General features: G+C 40.6%; 1 protein-coding gene across 6 annotated transcripts in view; it reads left to right on the plus strand.

Annotated features, from left to right (window-relative positions):
* Positions 1–7,238: 7,238 nt before the first annotated feature.
* Positions 7,239–23,507, plus strand: part of phf14 (PHD finger protein 14) — a 144,981-nt gene continuing 128,712 nt past the window's right edge. For 4 of the 6 annotated variants that reach the window (XM_025902163.1, XM_025902164.1, XM_019354987.2 and 1 more), the window contains exons 1-5: positions 7,240–7,345; positions 7,614–7,714; positions 10,386–10,496; positions 12,050–12,801; positions 22,090–22,222. In XM_025902163.1, the coding sequence (XP_025757948.1) occupies positions 7,708–7,714; positions 10,386–10,496; positions 12,050–12,801; positions 22,090–22,222 (1,003 nt within the window). In that variant the 5' untranslated portion in view covers positions 7,240–7,345; positions 7,614–7,707. Of the gene's footprint in view, positions 7,346–7,613; positions 7,715–10,385; positions 10,497–12,049; positions 12,802–22,089; positions 22,223–23,507 lie in introns of all 6 variants that reach the window. The other 2 variants (XM_025902161.1, XM_025902162.1) reach the window with 1 other exon arrangement.

Consider the following 23,507-nt stretch of genomic DNA (forward strand, 5'->3'; position numbering starts at 1 on the left):
GGAGGCTGTAGATCACACTGACATTTTGGGACATTTTACCTCAAGATTTATAAATAACATCCAATGTAATTACTCCTCTTCAAATGAGTTTTTAAAGCTTACTTGTCATGGCATATCCTTATAGTAGTGTTTTTATTGCCTAAAGTCTGTGTTATTCTTACTCTGCGTAATTACTTCTGTCCTCTGGCTCATCAAGAAAATCGATGACTGAGCAGGACGCTTTCTCAAGATTTCAGCTTTCTACAATGTGCCTGTAAACTATATAGGGCCTCGGGTGCCAAAATGAATTCATTAAAAACATCATTAAATAATTAATTCAATGTGTCATTAATCAATTAAAATTGGAAATAATTCATTAATCATATATATTCCACCTCTGTCATATTCTTGTCAATATTCTTGATATTTATTATAATCACCTCTGTAAATTCTTGATATTTATAATTGAGCAATTTGTATATATTTGTGCTATTTCTTAAATTTGTAAAATCTGTAACATATTGTATTGTTTAAATAGTTTAGGCTGTTACTGTTACTGTCCTGGAGCAACTGTAACCCACATAATTTCCCTAGGGATTAAGAAAGTTTTCTGATTCTGATTAATTAAACATATTTTAAAAATAATCACATTTTAATTCATTTCATTTATAACATTTAATACATTATTTATTTCACATTTTTATTGATTAATGATACATTTTTTAAGCTATTTAATAATGTATTTAATTAATTAATATTGGGACTCTTGGCACTGTTGCTGTGTTCATGAACTAATGTTATCTGTCAGCCTCACCCATTAAAGTCAGTGCGCAGAACTAACACTGTCACTGCAGCCTCTGATTGGTTACCGTGCAGTTTGAGCAGGACATCGTAAATAATCGATTGTCACGTGTGATGGACTTGGGGCAGCCAAGTATCACAGTATGCATTTCAAATCACAAGCGGCAATGGTGGTGGGCTCTAGACCTGTAAGAAATATTATTGAAATACAGTGGTCCCTTGTTTTTTGTGGGTGTTACGTTGTAAAAATAACCCACGGTAGGTGAAATCTGCGAAGTAGCTAACTTTATTTTTTACAATTATTATAGATGTTTTAAGGCTGTGAAACCCCTCACTACACACTTTATACACTTTTCTCAGACAGGCATGAACATTTTCACACTTTTCTCTCTTGTTTAAACACTCTCAAAGTTCAAACCTTCATAAGTCCAGTATTATAGAATGAAACCAAAGGTCAAACCCTGTTTTCAGGTCCAGAACATGAGAATAGAGCAGCTGCCAGAGAATTCAACATTATGAATGAATGGTACAGAAGTAGAAGAAGCAAGAAGAATGAGTTGAGTAAAGTTTGACTAATGACTGTTTTGTTTTGCTTAATGCACCTTATAATGAGCTTTATGGTCCAAAAAATATGGTAACTTCTATCTTCCTTTATGTCTAGAAGTCCAACTTTTTGTGCGATAGTTAGCATCTTCCTCTGCCTTTTGGATGCTACTGCAGGTACCTTTGACGTCGACACTGTTGTGTTTGTTGTCTTCTGCTAGCGAAGGTTTATGTAATTTTGACAAGCTGAATGCATTCTGTACTGTACAGGAGACACGGCATGAGATTGATTGAAAATGGTCTACAGCCGATCAGGACACAGAACAGAATGCGCTACAAAAAAGAAAAAAAAAAAGCGTGCAAAATTGCACCAAAAAATATCCGCGAAACAGTGAGGCCACGAAAAGTGAACCACGATATAGCAAGGGACCACTGTACCTTGTTTGTATGTCAACAAATACACTTTTAATATTTTTTGAATGTTGTGGCGAAATCTTTAAATTTCTGGCCAGTTTGTCAAAATAGAACCTATCTGCAAAAGTACTTCAATGTTTTTGGAGATTTTCATTAGTCTTTACTCTCCATCCATTCATCCATCCATCCAGTCATTAACATATATTATTTTTTCACATATTAGTTTGGTTTTAAATCGGCATTAGGTTTTCAATGACTCTTTTATTTGCAACATGTTTTAAGTGCGATTGAGATTATATGCTGAGGGAATCTGTTTTACATGTGCATCATGTTAACCCGTACTGTAATGAAGCTTATGTGCAAGTTCAATAAGGAAGATCTGTAATCACTCATCTGCTTGCTTTCCAGGGTGTTCGGCTGCTTTTCTGCTCTTTACATGACTACTGCTTTCCCACGCTGTCAATCTCAATACTGACATCATTACTCTAGTCCAATCATCCTTTTGCCTGTCTTCTTTCAGCCAATCTGGCTCCCCTTTGCATGGTTTCTCTTTGTCCTTCTCCCTTTCATCCAACCCGCCTCTTCTCCATCTCCACCTCAGACACCTCAGCCAGAATAGAGCATTCAAGTCTCAGCCTTCATCTTCGCCACCACCAGTGTTTAGACTCTGAGGGGGTCTAAACACTACTATGCTGGGTCAGCAGAGTCTAATAGCCAAATACATTAATTTCCCTATCACAATAAATCATGTTCAGCTCTTCCAAGTGACCTTGCCTTATTGAACTACAACCACTGAATGAAGCACAAATTGCGTTGGAATGCAGTTCTCTGTGTCTAATGAGATAACTGTGGTTTCTAAACTATTACATTAATTTTTCTGTGTGTATTGTTGGCTGAGTGAATTTATCAGATGTCATGGGGCCCCGCAGGCTAGTACGTGGACACGGACCCAACACAGATTCAAAGACTGGAAACAGCATTAAGGTTTTCCTCACAAGCTTTATTCCTAAGCACACATGTAAACAATGGGAGGAATGCTTAACAGGGAGTCTGACATGGTGAAACTGTGGACAGAGGGAGACTGTGGTTAGAAAGGGAACAGGGGAGGCAAAGACTGGTAACATGAAAATGATTGGGTTTGCGTCTTACTTGGCAGGTATGACTCTGGAGGGAGGGGTAATGGCCAAGTGAGCGTCCTGCAAGATGAGTTAGTGGAAAACAAGGCACCAAGTACAACACAGAAACACCAAGCATGCAGCACTGCAGACTGTTACTGACACAAACTGGCAGCAAAGAGATGCTGACTCTGGTCTTAAGTACTGCCTTCCTGATTGCCTCAGATCTCCATCAGGTGAGCTGAGCAGGTGGAATAATGAGGACTCCACCCAGAGGCGGATAACAAGGAACACAGGGAAACGGTAGAAAAATTCAGGCTGTGTCCCAATTAAGAGACCGCACGCTTGAAGTACGCATTTTGAGTGCGATTACGTCACCGCCACGCGACGACGGCTGTCCCAATACAAAGGCCGTTTCTCAATTCTCAAGTACGCGAGTACGTACTCGCGTTCTCGGTGAGTACATACTCGCCAAGAATGCACGGGAGTACGTACCCGCCGAGAACGCGAGCACGGACTCGCGATATGTACAATTGGAACACCTGCGTACGTGATGATGTCACAGGTCCGGAGTTTTTACTGCCGTCCCCTCTTAATTTAACTGTGAGTAACATGTTATGAAGCTTAACTGTAATCACAGCCAAACCGGTTTACTCAGGAACAAATAAAACACTGAAATAAACCAAACATTAACATTTAGAAGTGATCTAAGTGACTTATATATCATTTTTAACCTCAGTAGTGAAACCTCTATTAATAAAAATAGTGTACATGTACATACGTGTACATACCTTAATAAAAACAAGCAGGTGAGATGTTAGAACGCTTTTATTTCTATTTTAGTGGACACTCAATACTATAGACAGCTGCTGGGGTTTCTTTAACCTGAGTAGTGAGAAGACCGCGAGCGGGGGGGGGGGGGGGGGGGGGGGGGGGGTTGAAAACGATGTGCCGGCAGTCCGCTGTTGAGTTTTGGACGAAATGCATTCTGGGATATTTAGCTGTACCAAGTCCACACCGATGCATGCTCGATAAAATGGGCGGATCGAGAACACATCCGGGACTTTTTCGCGTTCTCAGCTTGATGCGTGCTTCGAATTGGAACAGTACTTGGTCTCCGACTGATGACGTATCACGAGTACACGAGAACGCAAGTACGCACAAGTACGCATATTGAGAAACGCCCAAAGTGTACTTCAAATGCATACTCCAAATGCACCGTCGATTTCCCCAAATATCAAGCGTGGTGCACGCTTCGTGGTCCCATATATCCCACAATTCATAGCGCGGTGGTGGGTGTGGATAATTTTGCCGCAAAATACAGCAGACGGCAGAAGGGAGCTGCCGAAGAGTGAACTGTCAAAAGTAAGTACTGAATATGATGTCATTTATGTGCGAATGTTTAATAATGAAGAACATTAAAACATTACTGTTGGCCACATGTCGGCAAAGTTATGTGACATTAGCGATGTTAGTACTTTCAGTGTTAACTTGGTTTTAAAGCCTCTACTTCAATATATATATACATACATATATAGTTGACCTTAATCTTACAGAGAATGTGATAATTTCATGGATAATTAAAGTCAGTCATATATCCACAAACACAACAAGCTGAAAGTCAGTGATGCTGCTCGGTTTGCAGTCCTGAATATGACGGCACAAGCAGGATTCACTGCACTGTTAATGTTAGCTATGTTATATTGCTGCCTCTGTTCGGTGGTGTCGAGCCAAACGGACTTTAACGTGTGTTTGAACGAGCTGACGGTTCACTCGTTAAGCTGAAAGAAAGATGCTTTAATCACAGCAGTCACACATGTGTCCACTGTAGCATCTGGGAGCTCTTCTTGTTTAGCACTCGTAATAACACAAACACTAAATCCTCCTCCTCTTGTGCTGTTTTGTAGCAGTGTGTACACCTGAGACTGTCACCTGTCTGTCTGTCCTGCACTCTCTCTCTTTTTCTTTCTCTCTGATTGTGGAATAAAAGTATGAACATGTATTTATAAGTTACACTTGTGTTTGAATCCTGCAGCTCATCACAAATTTGACTTCCATGTGTGACGACTGCAAGTGTCCAGAGTGAGGACAGACTGAGGGACCCACTGCTGCACATCATCTGTGAGGCTTTGCACCCCTGATGATCCACCATGACAAACTCAGCAGTGTGTAAGGAAGAGGAGGAGGAAGAGCCAGCAGCAGCTGACAGATGGAGAGAATAGACAGACTGTTCCCTGTTTGTGAAGGACTGCTAGAAAAGTTTAAAATAACTAATTGTCTGTCCTGAATCAGTCTTATTAGGTAATGTTCAAATAATTTTATCATTCCAGTGTTTTCAGTGTGGGAGAAAGTACTCAGGGCCTTCAAGTTACACACTATGAAAGGCAGCAACAAGTTTAATATTCAGAAACCTGAAGTATGTATCAGCAGCAGAATGGAGCTAAAAATAAATGTTTGTTTCAGTTCTATGAAGCTTTGAGTATTTTGGATTAGTAGCACTGCTGTGTTTGTTGCATCATATTGCTGTAATTGTTTATATGCTTTATATATTCTGAGGTAAGTTGATCTATAGTGTTACATCATATTCTATAAGGATGTTATGTGTTTGTATAGTTTCTGCCCAGTTTGACCCATTTAGCAGAAGGCAGCCTGTTTAAGGCTCCAACTGAGGAATCCAGTGCATATGACAATGTCATGTTGGATTGCATTTTGAAAAATGACACAAAAGTTAAACACAGTGCATTTAAATGCCTAAACTTCCATATGTGATGCGCTGGAGAGAGACCATCCTCACCTCACTTTCTCTTGGTCTCAACTTCTGAAAACTTTTTTTCTGATTTCCTTTTGTGTTTGGGGAGTGTTTTGAGGATTTTACTATACTAGTACATAAGGACTATAGGCATAAACCCTTTTTTTCTGCTTGAAAAACAGGTGCAATGAAGTGGCTGTTATACTTCTACCTGGCCTGACGATCATTATCCCACTGATTTCAATGTCAGACAAAGTACTCAACACATTCCCTTCAACACTATCAGCTGCAAACAGGCTCCATGTTCATCAAAGCAGAGCAGGAGAGAAAAGGATGAAAATGCTGATAGTGATGATGACAGTGATCACTACTGTGATATCCTCAGTATTTTGATACAAGCTGATAAAAACGGCCTCTTTCTAGCATAATTCAGGGCCATTTTTCATCAAGAAAGGACAGCTGTAATCATCCCTTTTGCTTTCCTGTCCCATCCGTCTTCCCCTTTACATGCATCAGGATCAATCTAGGTTCATTTATTTTAATCATCTCTTATTTGCGAAACTGACAAAGTCAAAAGAGGACAACAGAAACAAAGTTGATTTTGAAAATGAGTCAAAGTATACATTTATACAACTACATTCTTTTGCAGCATCGTTCACAATTTTTCATTAGAAAACATAATTTTTCATCCCCCCCCCCATCTGTTTTAAATTAAGTAAGTTAATTGTCAGCATTAGATTCTCTGTTAAATTATTTTTTATCAAAAATAAGCAAAAAAAAAAAATTCCAAACATCTGACATGAGCAATGATACAATTAAAAAACAATTAATTAACAATACATTTTGAATCCTATAACTTTAAATTAAAAATGCTTAACAATTTAAGTGTAATTTTGAATCTTTGAAAAATATATGTGGATAATTTATTTGTCCACCTTTTTCATATTGATACAGTGCACCCAACCTGATTGTTCAAACCTGAAAAGTATTGTTATTCCACCATAATGTGAGAATGTTCATAAATAGATTTTAAAATGGAATTTTAAACTTTTACCATCCCCAAGAATGTTCAGTGTAGTTGACATCAATTCCAGCTCAAATAGGTACATTTTTAGAAAAGTTCTCCATAACCATCTCTGATGTGCATAAACATTTTATCTCATTTATTTTTTTTTATAGTTAGCTTTTTACACACTAACCTTTATTTTCTCTCTATTTAACTGAGTTCTTTTGTGTTATGAAGTTTTTACCTTATGGAAATTTTGTTGTGCTACATACAAATTTCAAGCTATTGATTGGTTTTAGCTGTTGTAACAGGGATTTTCCAACTTTTGGGGAAAAAAAAGTTATGTTATTCTATTGGAAGACTAAATGAAAAATTAGTAATTATTCTTTAACAATACATAAATAGATAGAAATCCCCTAAATTGGATAGTTTATGATAAAAACTTGTATACAGTAAGTGGGGGCTGTATTAATATTTTCTACGGTTCCAAACTTAGCATTGGTTTTATAGTAGGCCTACATGCACTCTATACACAATTAATGTTATCATTAAGAAAATAAAGTTTATAAACTCAGATATTATTATTTTGATTCACTAGCTCTCACGTGACTGTCATATTGTACTACGTAACTGTCCTCATAGCAACAATATGCAACCGTCGGTACGTCACCACGGTGTTCTCCATTGTCCATATACCATGCTTCTAATAGACCTGTCGTAGTGAACGTGAAGTACAGAGTGAGTCCTTCCACGTCGTCATTTATATGTATATAAAGTCAAATTGTATTTGCCGTCTGGCACAATTAACAATTATTTGTTCCCTCGAACTGTTGCTAGTTAGCTAGCCCGGCTGTACTTTGTGACTAGTAGTGATGTTGCTGGTATGCTAAATGCTAATGCTGTTGTGTTTCACGTGCAGTTTTGCATTAACTTGGTCTGATGTTAATACATTTACTTGGATCTTACTTTTCGATGCTTTTAATTGTGTCCCTATATGTATACTAAGAGCATCACGAGCATCAGGGATTCAATCAGAACGTCATAATTTAAATACAGCTAACATGCTCAGCACGATTAGCTATGGTGCTTGACGGACCAAAATGTCTGGTAAGTGTACCTCTTAGGCTGTTTTAGACGACTATCGTAGATTCTTCATTTAAAAAGAAAAACAAACATGTATCGTTCGTGAAAACAAAACCGCAGCGGTGCTATTTGTTTGCTAACAGCGTGCTAATAGGCAAGTTGCGTAGCTAAGAGCTGTACAAATCCCAACATCAGAAAACCTAGTGTCTGCAGCTGATTAACGTCGTGTTTCGTGTGGTGTTGAAGGGAAAATAATACATAGGTTTACGTCACTATTTAAAGACGCGTTTGGGAGATAACTACCCTTTTGATACAGGATACCCGAACGTTAAGGGCTCACAAGTAATTGGACGTTTGGGTGCTGAATATTTTTTTGCAGCAGCATAGATTGACTTGCATAAAGCACAAATTGAGTTTGCTTTAAATGTCTTTAAGTTTAACTCGCTGTCAATATGAGGTGCAGTCCGCACAGGTGAACTAGACCATCATTATAAAATTGAGGCAACTTTGTATTGTCGTACACAACCTACCTATGGCACTGCAGTACCTTTGGTATTTTATAGGTATATGTTTTTTCCTATGGCTAGGAGTTTTCAACCATAAAACACCTATCCTATCCTTTCAAACATAGTTTCGTGGAGTTCTCCAAAACTCAGCAGCATGTAGGCCTGTAGGCCTGATTGATTGGCAAGTGGGATTAAACTGCTTCTCCTGTTCTGGAGTTCACCAGGAATGTGAGGGGCAAGAAAAAGATTCTGTATGAAAAGCATAGACTTGGTTGCAGAAAACAGTATAGGCCTTCACAGCCTGGAACTGTCTTACTGACAAATTGTCAGTGGCTCTCTCATTGACATTTTTCAGCCCTTTATGGACACTTAAGTCTACCCCATTTTTTTTTTCCTCTTTTTTTCCCCTCAATTCAGGGAATAACCCATAGTTCACAGTGTTCCATTGTCATACTCTACGTTGTGTTCCAGCGAAGTGCTCTATTAGGGTGATGCAGTACTGTGGGGTCTTTAAGATAAGATGGGGCCTGATTATTCAAGACCTTGTATGTGATGAGAAGAACGTTAAATTTGAACCTGGATTGTCAGACAGTCACAGACAGGCAGCCAGTAAAGATAAGCCGATATAGAGAAATATGCGCTCTCTCTTTCAAGTGCCCGTCAGTACTCTTGCTGCAGCATTTTGGATCAACTGAAGGCTTTTCAGTGAGTTTTTAGGCATTTTTTTAAAATAATAGTCCAGCTTGGAAGCAAGAAATGTATGAACTAGTTTTCCAGCATCACTCTGAGAGAGGGCGTTTCTAATTTTAGAGAGATTGTGCAGAAGAAAACAGTCCTACATATTTGTTTAATATGTGCACTGAAGGCCATATCCTGGTCAAAAACAACTCAAAGACTCCTCACAGTGCTACTGGAGGTCAAGGTAGTGGCATCCAGAGGCTAGATTCCATATTTGTAAGACTTTTTTATGGCCGAGCACAATAACCTAATTTTTAATCTAAATTTAGAAGCAGAAAATTAGAGGTCATCTACCCACCTTTGAGACATTCCTGCAGTTTAACTAAATAGTGTGTGTTATCTGTTTTGGATAGATAAAGTTGAGCATCACCTGTATAGCAACAACAATGTATTCTGTGCCTTCTAATGATACAGCCTAAGGAAAGGATGTATAATGTAAAAATAATTGGTGCTAGCTAGGGCTGCTCAATTAATCGAATTTTAATCTAGATTACGATCTGGGCTTTCAACGATCATTAAAAATGACTAAGCCGATTATTAGCACCTCCCTCGTGCTTTACTCTCGCTCTGCTCCGTGTAGCAAATCGAGCGCACCTCTCTGCGTTTCGAACACGCGTCACAACAATTAAGAGGACCCGAGGGTTGCTCGGAAAGCTCGGAAAGCTAAGCAGAAGTTATTTGTAGAGGAGAGGATAATGGCTGCTGAAGAAAGAATGCCGCTGGTTGAAAAGAGAGATAAAACGACTTCAGTGGTGTGGAAACATTATGTGTTCGCGGAGTCAGACGTGGATCAAATATTGTGCAGTATTTTGAAGTTCACTAAACATAGATGTTTACATTTTTCATTTATTTTTTATATTGCAAACATTTCCACTGTAATCATTATTTGCACACTATTTTATATTATTTTTTGACATCTTTAAAGTCATTATTCAATACATTGTTATTGTTAAATAAATATCGTCAAATAATCGAGATCTCAATTTCAGTGAAAATAATCGTGATTATCATTTTTGCCATAATCGAGCAGCCCTAGTGCTAGCACAGAACCTTATGGAACTCCATAATTAATCTTAGTGTGTGAAGAGGACTCTCCATGTTTCAAACCACTTCAGCATACCTTTAATACCTACAGCATGCTGTAATCGCAGTAATAAAACATTATGGTCAGCAGTACAGAACGCTGCACTTTACATATGGGCACATAACGACCTGCCAGCATCTCCTTTTCGTAGCCCAATTTTATTTGAAATACTATCAAATAAAATATTATCACTTTTATGCTTTGTAATGATCATTAGGCAATAAAGTAAAAACAATTTTGCATGGTTAAATGTGCAAAGCTTATCTGCTTTTTATAGTTTTTTTTTCTCTGATGTGTTTTTCTGCTCATGACATCTTACTGAAATGTTGCATTCTTGTCTGTTGGTTTCTGGGACTCCCCCGTGTAGTGGACCGCAGTTTAAAGCGACGGCAGGTAAAACCACTTGCTGCCTCTCTGCTTGATGCCTTGGATTATGACAGTTCAGATGACAGTGACTTTCAAGTAGGAGATGCTTCAGGTAAGTATGGCCTTTGTGATGTCTAAAAGGATTAAATACATGCGTAGTTTTTTATTGTTTAGAAATGAACAGTCCAAGTGGCTTGAGACTAATAAGCTTTTGGCTGGCTAACTTAAATGCAAACTGTTTAATTTAATTTAATTTAATTTCTTTTAGAAAAGTTGAAATGCTGCGCAAATTATAAATAAAAATGTTATGACTTCGCAGTATCAGAAAATAAAAGAAAATAATTTAAACCAGGTATTTAATTTACATAAAACAACATATCAAATGTTGAAACTATGAATTTTTATTTATTTTTTTTATGCACAAAAAAGGTGAAAAATATCACCTTAGGCTTTCTTCTGATGGTTTTCTGAAATTTTCTATAGGGTTATTTTCGTGGCTTTGAGAGGACCATCCAGAGACTTTATTGTACCCTACTACAGCCATTTCGAAACTAGTTTGGATGTGTCTTTGGAATAATTCTCCTGCTGGATAAAGCTGTTGCATCTCAGTTTTAACCGTTAAGCTTTTGATTTTAGATGAAGTTGAGGAATTTGGAGGAAGTCAATCTTCATCTTTCTATACTAGAGGATGATGCCCATGTGAGCAGCTGCAAATTTTAGTCAAGCTTTAGATGCTGATTTTGAAGCAGGGGCTTCTTTCTTGATTTGCACAGTCTGCCAAGTAAAACTTCAATGTGGACAGAGACTGTGAAGGTAATTATGTCGCAAAATGTGAGAGCTTGTAGAATTAAAATATGTTATTTTAAGAGAGAAGTCGTTTTCTTCTGACAACCCTTCCAGAAAGCTCATACTTATTTAGTCTTTTTCTAACTGTACTGTCATGAACTTTAAAATTTCACACTCTAACTGGTGCCTGTGGAATCTGAGATGTAGGTTTTGGTTGTTTTGCAGTTTCTCTTGAGCATTGCCTGGTCTGATCTTGAGGTGAATTTGGTACGTCCATTTGCCAGAAGATTGTGGCATTGTGTTAACAGATACCTAAATGCTCCCGAGGTTGTCACTCTTGCTGATGATCAGTTAATTAATTTGGTTAGTATCACCTGGCTGCTACTTAACCTCTTAATTAATATGGAAACAGTAAGGGTGTACTTAGTTTTTTTTTTTTTTTTAGAACTTAACAGAGTCCTGTGAAATCATATGACCCCCTATGAGCAAGTACTTTGGTGACAGTGGGAAGGAAATACTCCCTTTTCACAGGAAGAAGTCTCCAGTAGAACCAGGCTCGGGGAGGGCGGGCATCTGCTGTCACCAGTTGGGCATTTTAAAAGAAAAATACATCAAAGGAGTCACAAGTCAAAACAAACACTGAGGAGGTGTATACATATAAAGTTGGGAAAATTTTGTTTGTCTGTTTATTTCCCCTTACATGGTGCCTGTTTTGTAAAGAAAATGAAATTGTGGGTACCAAATTTCTTTACTTTTTGTACTAAGTTTATTAATGCCAGTTTGACTGTAAACAGACCTTCCTCCACATTGTGGATTCTGCTGGAGAAACAGCCAGACATTTCAGTCATCTCACAGATCCTTGCTTCTCTGTTGTGACAGGGTCAGAGGGCACAGGCAATGGCAGTGATGAAGAAGGGTCCAAAGTGAGTGCAGGCGGTTCAGAAAGTGACTCAGATAATGCTGCTTCAGCAGATGATGGCATAGATGAGGAGGAGGCCAAAGACCTGGCTGCTGAGGAGAACTTGAGTGAGGATGAGGAGAAGAGCAAACGGCAGCAATCCTCAGACAGTTCCACCAAAGACACTCCCACTGTCATCCCACCCAAAGGCAGACGTAAGACCAAGAAAATTTCAGAGCCTGCTGAAGCTGCTGAAACTGGATCTTCCTTAGTGTCTGCATCCAACAATGTAAATGCTGAAGAGTCTCAAGCTGAGCCCAAGAAATGGAATTTCCGCAGGAACCGCCCACTTCTGGACTTTACCACCATGGAAGACCTGAACGAGATGGATGACTACGATAGTGAAGATGATAATGACTGGAGACCCACAGCAGGAAAGAAGAAAGGCAAAGCAAACTCTCAGAAAGGAGGCACAGATGAAGAGGGTGGTGAAAGTGCTAGTGATGACGATGACAACGATGACGATGATGACGACGACGATGATGATGATGACGATGACGGCGATGGCGATGGTGATGATGATGATGATGACAAGGAAGATGGTGATGACAATATCAATAGTAGCAGTGATAGTGACAAAGAAGCGAAGAAGTCCAAAAAGAAGACAAAGAGCAGCAGTGCTTTTGATGAAGAGCTGACCAATGATAGCATGTCCCAGGGAAAGGGCAGTGAGGTGAGTACAAGATCAGACACATGTTTCAAAAAGCAGTTCAAACCAAAACATTGTTAATAATAATAACTAGTAAAATGTTTTTTGATTAGCGCCCTTATGGCACCCTTAATTACAGGATGAACACTCCCTTCTCTGTTGGTGGAAAAATGCGTCATGTCAACTAATCAAAAACTTATATGGTAACATGTGGCATTTGGAAGTTTTGTGACATGTGTGTAGTGTTGCGTAGTAGTGTAGTTATTGGCCTTGTTTTGTGTGTCAAAACAATGAGTCCACTACTGAATGTCACAGATGGTAGCCAAAAAGCCACCAAAGGTAGATGTAATGATGCAATGTCAATGCTGTCTCTGGGTCTAAAACGGGGGGAGTGATACTCTGCATTCACCAATGAGCTGAACCAGTTCTACGCCCGTTTCGAGGTTAGCCAGGTGGCTAATGCTATCTACCGCCTGACTACCGAGGACATTGACGTCATCAGCGAGAGACCGGTGACCAGCATTGCGGAGCATGACGTCTGAGCAGCATTGAGGAGAGTGAACACAAGGAAAGCGGCGGGGCCAGACGGCATCACCGGCCGTCTGCTGCGCTGCTGTGCTGACCCAGGTGTGTTCACTTACATCTTCAACGAGTCCCTGGCGAAGTCTGTCGTCCCCACATTACCGTCCAGTTGCACTGATCTCGGTAGTAATGAAGGTGCCTAAGAGGCTGCTGAAGAACATCATCTCCTCCTCCATCCCAGACACCACAGATCCGCTGCAGTTTGCCTACCGACCCAACAGATCCACAGAGGATGCCATCACCCACGTCCTGCACACCACCCTCAGCCACGTGGACAAGAAACAGGGTAACTATGTGAGAATGCTGTTTGTTGATTACAGTTCAGCGTTTAACACAATAGTGCCCAGCAGACTGTTCACAAAGCTGAGGGATCTAGGACTCAACAGTCGTCTGTGTGCATGGGTGTTGGACTTCCTCACTGGCAGAACTCAGGTGGTGAGGGTGGGTAGATGCATCTCTAACAGCATCACCATCAACACAGGAGCACCACAGGGATGTGTCCTCTCGCCACTGCTCTACTCCCTCTACACTTCAGACTGTGTGGCCACCCACGGCTCCAACACCATTGTGACGACACAGTGGTGTTGGGTGCCATCTCCAACAACGATGAGGCGGCCTACATGGACGAAGTGAAGAATCTGGCATCATGGTGCCAGGACAACCATCTCCAGCTGAACGTCGGCAAGACCAAGGAGCTGGTGGTGGACTTCAGAAGGAGTCAGCACAGAGACTACAAGCCCATTATCATCAATGGAGCTCCAGTGGAGAGGGTGCAGTCCTTCAAGTATCTTGGTGTCCACATCTCCTCAGACCTGACATGGGCTGCCCACATTCAGGTCCAGACCAAAAAGGCTAGGCAGCGCCTGTATCACCTATGACAACTGAGGAAGTTCAGGGTCTCTCCAAAGATCCTCAGGATTTTCTATACAGGCGCTGTGAAGAGCATCCTCACACAGAACATGACATCGTGGTTTGGGAACAGCTGTGTGAAGGACCAAAAAGCTCTCCAGAGAGTGATCCGTACAGCAGAATGCTGCTGCAGGATTGCTCTCCCCCCGCTTCAGGACACCTACACCAGGAGATGCCAGACTAGAGCAGCGCAGATTCTGAAGGACCCGTCACATCCTGGCAACAAACTGTTCCAACTTCTGCAATCTGGTAGAAGGTTCCGCATCATCCGGGCAAAGACAGAGAGACTCAAGAGGAGCTTCTATCCCCAAGCCATCCAGGCCCTAAACACACACACACCTGCCCTCTCACATCATCTATAATTGACTGAGACAGGACTCTCTTTTCCAGACACTCTAAACCCAGGCACAATGTACATTTCAAATTCCTTTAATTTTAAATATGTTTATATTGTCTATTCTGTAAAATAGTCAGATGTCTATTCTTATTAATGTACAGAATTCACCTGCTTGCTGCTACTACTGCACATTCACCCAATGTATATATATGTGTGTGTGTGTGTGTGTGTGTGTGTGTATATATATATATATATATATATATATATATATATATATATATATATATATATATATATATATATATATATATGTTCTTCCTGTACTACCCCCCCCCCCATTTTTGCACATGTCGAGGAGCGTGTCAGGATACATTTCACTGTGTGTTATACTTGTATAACTATGCATGTGGCAAATAAAGAAACTTGAACTTTCTGTTGTCGGGCCTGTGATGTGCTACCGTGTCTTGGTGGCAGACAGAAACTATTTTTGGAGTGGCACAAATAATTTGTGTGGCATCCTTTTGTGGCACCTGTTTTGTAAATAGTTTTAAATGGCTGTGAAAAAAAAAAAAAAACCCCAACAACCCCAAAACACCTAAAGCATTGGCAGCATTTCTAGGTAAATAATTATGTATAACTTTATTGTTTGCAAAATTTGTGCTTAAGTTAACAATTTAACAATTTATATTTTAAGTTAGAAAAATAATTTGTGTTGTGCATTTTATTATTCTAAATCTAACTACTCAGATTTTACGTTTGGTTTTGTTTTTATGTGAGTTTAGGTCAATTGTGTTCACACAGTTTGTCAAAATAAAGAGAAATAAATGGTAAATTCAGACATGGTTGTGCTGAAACGAATAATGCCAATATTTAAAGGTGAAATATAAAGTCAAAAGTAGTCAAAAACAGCCAACTACACCCGGACCTCAGAGGATTAATGTGGAGATGGAGCCCACCTACACACACGCCGCAAAGAGGCAGAGTCATTATGAGCTCAGGTTGAGTGAAGGAAAACACGGTTCTAGCATCCAAAACATACCTGTAATTATTATGAAAACCTTTACTGGTTAAAAAAAAAAAAAACCCAAAAGAGTGGAAGTCGTTGAACAAAGCACATGATCAACAAACTCTGACAGGAGGAAAAAGCGAACAAATCAATAAAAATATTGGCCTGTCAACACAATTTAAAACTATTGCAGCATCTTGCTTTTAGCAACACAAAAGCTTTGCATCAAAGCACAGGGCAAACTTGAATCCTGATACTGTATGCTGGTCTCTCTTCATTGCAGTCAAATGCAGACACACATGTACAAGAGCTCATAACTATGCACACACCAAATCTGCCTTGTCCAGGAGATAAAACGTTGTCAGGACTCTTTTTGCCTCCTATTAACGTCATAAATCCTTCCAAGAAGATGAAGTAAAGCTACATTTTTTATACCTTAGTTTAGATTGCATATATGTCTTCTTTTATTAGACTTTAACCTTTGCCTGTACTTGAGGTTATTTATAATTCTTTGTACTTAACAAAAGATTTTCTTTAAAAAAAAAATTAATATGGAGTATAATCCAGCTTTATTCACGACATCCAGATAGGGCAGTCTTACAAACATCTCAGCACAGTCTTTGTGTTCACATCGAACTTGAGTTGATGGTCAGAGTCCATCTTAAACTGGGGTCAACAGAGAATATATTTGTTAAGGAGGTTGAACTCTTGTTAATAAGAAAATTTAATTTTTATTGTTCATTTATTAAAATTCTTTTACATTCAATTCAATTCAGTTTTATTTATACAGCGCCAAATCACAACAACAGTCACGTCAAGGCGCTTTATATTGTAAGGTAGACCCTACAATAATACATAGAGAGAAAAAAAACCCAACAATCATATGACCCCCTATGAACAAGCACTTTGGCAACACTGGGAAGGAAGAACTCCCTTTTAACAGGAAGAAACCTCCGGCAGAACCAGGCTCAGGGAGGGGCGGGGCCATCTGCCGTGAGAGAAGGAAGACAGGATAAAAGACATGGGCTGTATCCCAATTCAGGGTCTGCAGCCTTAAAGGCTGCATTTTAAGGCCGATTACGTCGCGGCGAAGGCTGTCCCAATTCAAAGGCTGCTTGAAATGCAGCCCTCAAGTGCGTCGTTTATTTCCCTGAATTTTAAGGATGTGGCAGTGTAGACTTCGTGACCCAACATATCCCAGACTTCATAGCGTGGCAGTGGGTGTGGATAATTTTGCCGAAAAAAACGGTGGAAGCGGAGCGGCCAAAGAGTAAACTTTTAAAAGTAAGTACTGAATATTATGTCACGTATTTATGTGCAAATGTTTAATGAAGAACATTAAAACATTACTGTTGGCCACATGTCGGCAAAGTTATGTGACATTAGTGATGTTTGTACTAACTTGGTTTTAAAGCCTTTACTTTAAAATATATGTGCCATCCAATAGTTGACCTTAATCTTACAGAGAATGTGATGATTTTATGGATAATTAAAGTCAGTCATATATCCACAAACACAACAAGCTGAACGTCAATGAATGCTGCTCGGTTTGCAGTCCTGAATATGACGGCACAAGCAGGATTCACTGCACTGTTAATGTTAGCTATGTTATATTGCTGCCTCTGTTCGGTGGTGTCGAGCCAAATGGACTTTAACGTGTGTTTGAACGAGCTGACGGTTCACTCGTTAAGCTGAAAGAAAGATGCTTTAATCACAGCAGTCACACATGTGTCCACTGTACCATCTGGGAACTCTTCTTGTTTAGCACTCGTAATAACACAAACACTAAATCCTCCTCCTCTTGTGCTGTTTTGTAGCAGTGTGTACACCTGAGACTGTCACCTGTCTGTCTGTCCTGCACTCTCTCTCTGTTTCTTTCTCTCTGATTGTGGAATAAAAGTATGAACATATATTTATAAGTTACACTTGTGTTTGAATCCTGCAGCTCATCACAAATTTGACTTCCATGTGTGACGACTGCAAGTGTCCAGAGTGAGGACAGACTGAGGGACCCACTGCTGCACATCATCTGTGAGGCTTTGCACCCCTGATGATCCACCAGGACAAACTCAGCAGTGTGTGAGGAAGAGGAGGAGGAAGAGCCAGCAGCAGCTGACAGATGGAGAGAATAGACAGACTGTTCCCTGTTTGTGAAGGACTGCTAGAAAAGTTTAAAATAACTAATTGTCTGTCCCGAATCAGTCTTATTAGGTAATGTTCAAATAATTTTATCATTCCAGTGTTTTCAGTGTGGGAGAAAGTACTCAGGGCCTTCAAGTTACACACTATGAAAGGCAGCAACAAGTTTAATATTCAGAAACCTGAAGTATGTATCAGCAGCAGAATGGAGCTAAAAATAAATGTTTGTTTCAGTTCAATGAAGCTTTGAGTATTTTGGATTAGTAGCACTGCTGTGTTTGTTGCATCATATTGCTGTAATTGTTTATATGCTTTATATATTCTGAGGTAAGTTGATCTATAGTGTTGCATCATATTCTATAAGGATGTTATGTGTTTGTATAGTTTCTGCCCAGTTTGACCCATTTAGCAGAAGTCAGCCTGTTTAAGGCTCTGATATCTATTCTGTATGACGTAAAGCAGTTATGACATGGTATGATTTTCTCACCCAATAAAGGAATATTTAATATATCAGTCTACTCTTCATTCTGTAAGAAACAGTTATCACAGCTCGTACATTTTCTTTTTACACATATATGTAAGCATTGAGCCAAATTTAGTAATGTCAACATACTGAAGGAACAATATTTGTCTCCTATATATGATACATCTATACAGTGGCTTGCAAAAGTATTCGGCCCCCTTGAACTTTTCCACATTTTGTCACATTACAGCCACAAACATGAATCAATTTTATTGGAATTCCAGGTGAAAGACCAATACAAAGTGGTGTACACGTGAGAAGTGGAACGAAAGTCATACATGATTCCAAACATTTTTTACAAATAAATAACTGAAAAGTGGGGTGTGCGTAATTATTCAGCCCCCTGAGTCAATACTTTGTAGAACCACCTTTTGCTGCAATTACAGCTGCCAGTCTTTTAGGGTATGTCTCTACCAGCTTTGCACATCTACAGACTGAAATCCTTGCCCATTCTTCTTTGCAAAACAGCTCCAGCTCAGTCAGATTAGATGGACAGCGTTTGTGAACAACAGTTTTCAGATCTTGCCACAGATTCTGGATTGGATTTAGATCTGGACTTTGACTGGGCCATTCTAACACATGGATATGTTTTGTTTTAAACCGTTCCATTGTTGCCCTGGCTTTATGTTTAGGGTCGTTGTCCTGCTGGAAGGTGAACCTCCGCCCCAGTCTCAAGGTTTTCTTCCAAGATTGCCCTGTATTTGGCTCCATCCATCTTCCCATCAACTCTGACCAGCTTCCCTGTCCCTGCTGAAGAGAAGCACCCCCAGAGCCTGATGCTGCCACCACCATGTTTGACAGTGGGGATGGTGTGTTCAGAGTGATGTGCAGTGTTAGTTTTCTGCCACACATAGCGTTTTGTATTTTGGCCAAAAAGTTCCATTTTGGTCTCATCTGACCAAAGCACCTTCTTCCACATGTTTGCTGTGTCCCCCACATGGCTTGTGGCAAACTGCTAACGGGACTTCTTATGGTTTTCTGTTAACAATGGCTTTCTTCTTGCCACTCTTCCATAAAGGCCAACTTTGTGCAGTGCACGACTAATAGCTGTCCTATGGACAGATTCCCCCACCTGAGCTGTAGATCTCTGCAGCTCGTCCAGAGTCACCATGGGCCTCTTGGCTGCATTTCTGATCAGCGCTCTCCTTGTTCGGCCTGTGAGTTTAGGTGGACGGCCTTGTCTTGGTAGGTTTACAGTTGTGCCATACTCCTTCCATTTCTGAATGATGGCTTGAACAGTGTTCCGTGGGATGTTCAAGGCTTGGGAAATCTTTTTGTAGCCTAAGCCTGCTTTAAATTTCTCAATAACTTTATCCCTGACCTATCTGGTGTGTTCTTTGGACTTCATGGTGCTGTTGCTCCCAATAGTCTCTTAGACAACCTCTGAGGCCGTCACAGAGCAGCTGTATTTGTACTAGAGATGGCACGATACCACTTTTTTATGTCCGATACCGATATCATAAATTTGGATATCTGCCGATACCGATATGAATCCGATATAGTGTGTTTTTTAATCAATAAAACTGTTTTTTTAATATCTTGCTGCATTTTGTATAAGTTCATACTCAAGTTTAAATAAACAACAACACTAAAGCTATTCTGTTATACCTCTATGTAAAAAATACACTGCGCCCAAAATATTTCATAGTTCAGCAATACTGATCAATCTAATAAACTTAATCCTCCCTATTCTGGTATTTTAAAGAGTACTTAGCAGAAATATTAAGCAACCTAACTAATAGGGTTGCAAACTCCCAGAAAAAAAAAAATAGGGAACCACCCCACCCTCCACCTCATGATGCTTAATCGATGTAATCAACTTTAATTTGATGCAGGGTGGAAAAAAAATGCACAGAAATCAATTATTTTTCAAGAATAATTAAATAGATTCAACATCTTTCTTCAACAGAATTGCAGAATTCACAGATGGTACCTTCTCAAAGAAAAAAGTACTATAGCTTACTAGGGTATATTAGACTTAACAGTTACTATATACAGTAATGGACTTCTATACATTTTACATCAGATTAAAACTTTGGGTGTAAGATTCAGATAATTATTTATTAAAAGCTAGACATTTTAAATGAGAATAAGAAAGAAAAGTATGTCTTTGTGCCCCCTTTTCCCTGTTCATGCCCTATTGGCCCCCCTGGCTAAACTTTGCTAGATCCGCCCCTGCACAGTTACCAGCCGTCAGCTACGTAGAAAAGGATCCTGGTGTAGAAAGTAATATTAAATAAATTCTAACAACAGCTTATCAAGCTTAAACGTGCTGCTGTTGTTCAGCCGCTGGGTTCCTCTTTCTGGTGCAAAGTGGGCCAAAAACAAATAAGAGAGACGGACTAGCGACAGAAAAGCCGATCAGCTGATCATTAAGCAGTTTCACGATTGAAGTAGCAGCAGGAAGGTGAGGGAGAGAGAGGCAGTCGCTCCATATATCGGTTGTTAAGCTTAACGCGGGAATGCTTTACAAACATTCAGAGATGAACTTACACACTTGCTTTACTTCTCTCTGGGATAACTTCCTCGGAGATGAAATGCTGGTTTGGTAGCGAGGCTACAAATACACACAGCCGCTCTATCACATGACGCATACTGCTCCGACGTGCTACGGTTATGAGCCGAGTTACGCCCTGTCGCAAGTTTTGTGAGGTGGTTTTTTTTATATTTAATGGATCGGATTACATTTTTTATTTCTCTCCGATATCCGATCCAGTAATTTAGGTCAGTATCGGACCGATACCGATAGGTAATATCGGATCGGTCCATCTCTAATTTGTACTGACATTAGATTACACACAGGTGCACTCTATTTAGTCATTAGCACTCATCAGGCAATGTCTATGGGCAACTGACTGCACTCAGACCAAAGGGGGCTGAATAATTACGCACACCCCACTTTGCAGTTATTTATTTGTAAAAAATGTTTGGAATCATGTATGATTTTCGTTCCACTTCTGATGTGTACACCACTTTGTGTTGGTCTTTCACGTGGAATTCCAATAAAATTGATTTATGTTTGTGGCTGTAATGTGACAAAATGTGGGAAAGTTCAAGGGGGTCGAATACTTTAGCAAGTCACTGTATATACACTGTCAAAGATACTTATCTTTGAGTGAAGATTTAAGGTGACAGGACATATAAATAAATGCAACTTGAATCGTTACTGAAGCTCAGTATTTCGCACCGTCCCATTTCAGAAGCCTACAAGCCTCGCACCTCCGGCCTTAGCGGCCTGTGAATATGCGGCCCTTTAGGACCGTTAAGGCTGCAGAACCTGAATTGGGATACAGCCATGCTGTGGAAGAGATCCAGAGATTAATACCAAGTGTGCTTCAATGCAGAGATGTTTATTAACACATGTTGAGTGAGAAAGGTGACTGAAAAAGAAAATACTCAATGCATCATGGGAATATGTTTTCTTGTTCTCTCATATGCTGGTTTAGTTTTTTATCTATTAAGAATAGAAACTCCTTTCAGGAGTGTTGTTAACACCTACTCCAAAATCAGAGATGATAATCTAAAATGCATATACCATGTATTAATATCTGTAATATCTAAGAGCTTAATACCATAAGTTTGTTTTAGCTTTTGTTTTAGCTTACAGCTGAACTAAATTTAAGGCAGCTGGCCTTTACATTGGGACCTTTGCGTGGTGCTCCATAACACCAAAGTACAACACGAGTCATAGAATGCCTGCAATCCAATGAGAGGTTTTGATGTCATCAGAGTAAATTCAAGAGAATCAACTTAAACAGCTTTCATGAATGTCAGTAATTGGATTTGTGACTCTGACTCTGCTCTCTGATTCCCCAGGGTGCTTTGCTCGATCGGTCCCAGACCTGGAGCACACAACACATTCTCATCTGCTGCGTTTGTCTGGGAGACAACAGTGAGGATGCAGATGAAATCATTCAGTGTGACAACTGTGGGGTGACCGTCCACGAAGGTAAGCTAGAGTTATTTCAGCATAGTGTGCATGTGCATGCATTTATGTAGGACAGTGGTGCGGTGGTTAGCACTGCTGCTTCGCAGCAAGAAAATCCTAAGTTCAAAGTCACCATCTGACCAAGGTCTTTCTGTTTGGAATTTGCATGTTCTCCCTATGTTTGCACGAGTTCTCTCCGGGTACTCCGGTTTCCTCCCACAATCCAAAGACATGCAGTAGTGGGGTTAGGTTAATTGGTAAGCTAGGTAGCTATATACTCTTTAAATACTCTTTAGCGTCACCAGGTATAATAATCGTCCATCCATCCATCCATCCATCCATCCATCTTCATCCGCTTTATCCGAGGCCGGGTCGCGGGGGCAGCAGCCTAAGCAGAGAAGCCCAGTCCTCCCTCTCCCCAGCCACCTCCTCCAGTTTATCCGGGGGAACACCAAGGCGTTCCCAGGCCAGCCGAGAGATATAATCTCTCCAGCGTGTCCTGAGTCTGCCCCGGGGCCTCCTCTCGGTGGGACATGCCCGGAACACCTCACCCAGGAGGCGCCCAGGAGACATCCTTGTCAGATGCCCGAACCACCTCAACTGGCTCCTTTCGATGTGGAGGAGCAGCGGCTCTACTCTGAGCCCCTCCCGGATGGCCGAACTTCTCACCCTATCTCTAAGGGAGAGGCCAGCCACCCTTCGGAGGAAGCTCATTTCTGCTGCTTGTATCCGTGATCTCGTTCTTTCGGTCACTACCCACAGCTCGTGGCCATAGGTGAGGGTAGGGACGTAGATCGACCGGTAAATTAAGAGCTTCGCTTTTACATTCAGCTCCCTCTTCACCACGACGGACCGGTGCAGCGTCCGCATCACTGCAGCCGCAGCACCAATCCGTCTGTCGATCTCCGGCTCCCTTCTCCCATCACTCGCGAACAAGACCCCGAGATACTTGAACTCCTCCACTTGGGGCAGGAACTCATCCCCGACCCGGAGTGGGCACTCCACCCTTTTCCGGCTGAGAACCATGGCCTCAGATTTGGAGGTGCTGATCCTTATTCCCGCTGCTTCACACTCGGCTGCGAACCGTTCCAGTGCGAGCTGGAGGCCTTCACCTGATGAAGCCAACAGAACCACATCATCCGCAAAAAGCAGAGATGAGATTCTGAGGCCACCAAAGTGAAGGCCCTCCGCCACTTGGCTGCGCCTAGAAATCCTGTCCATAAAAATTATGAACAGAACCGGTGACAAAGGGCAGCCCTGGCGGAGCCCATCACCCACCGGGAACGAGTCCGACTTATTGCCGGCA

This window comes from Oreochromis niloticus, linkage group LG22, assembly GCF_001858045.2.
Source record: "Oreochromis niloticus isolate F11D_XX linkage group LG22, O_niloticus_UMD_NMBU, whole genome shotgun sequence".
Taxonomy (NCBI): domain Eukaryota; kingdom Metazoa; phylum Chordata; class Actinopteri; order Cichliformes; family Cichlidae; genus Oreochromis; species Oreochromis niloticus.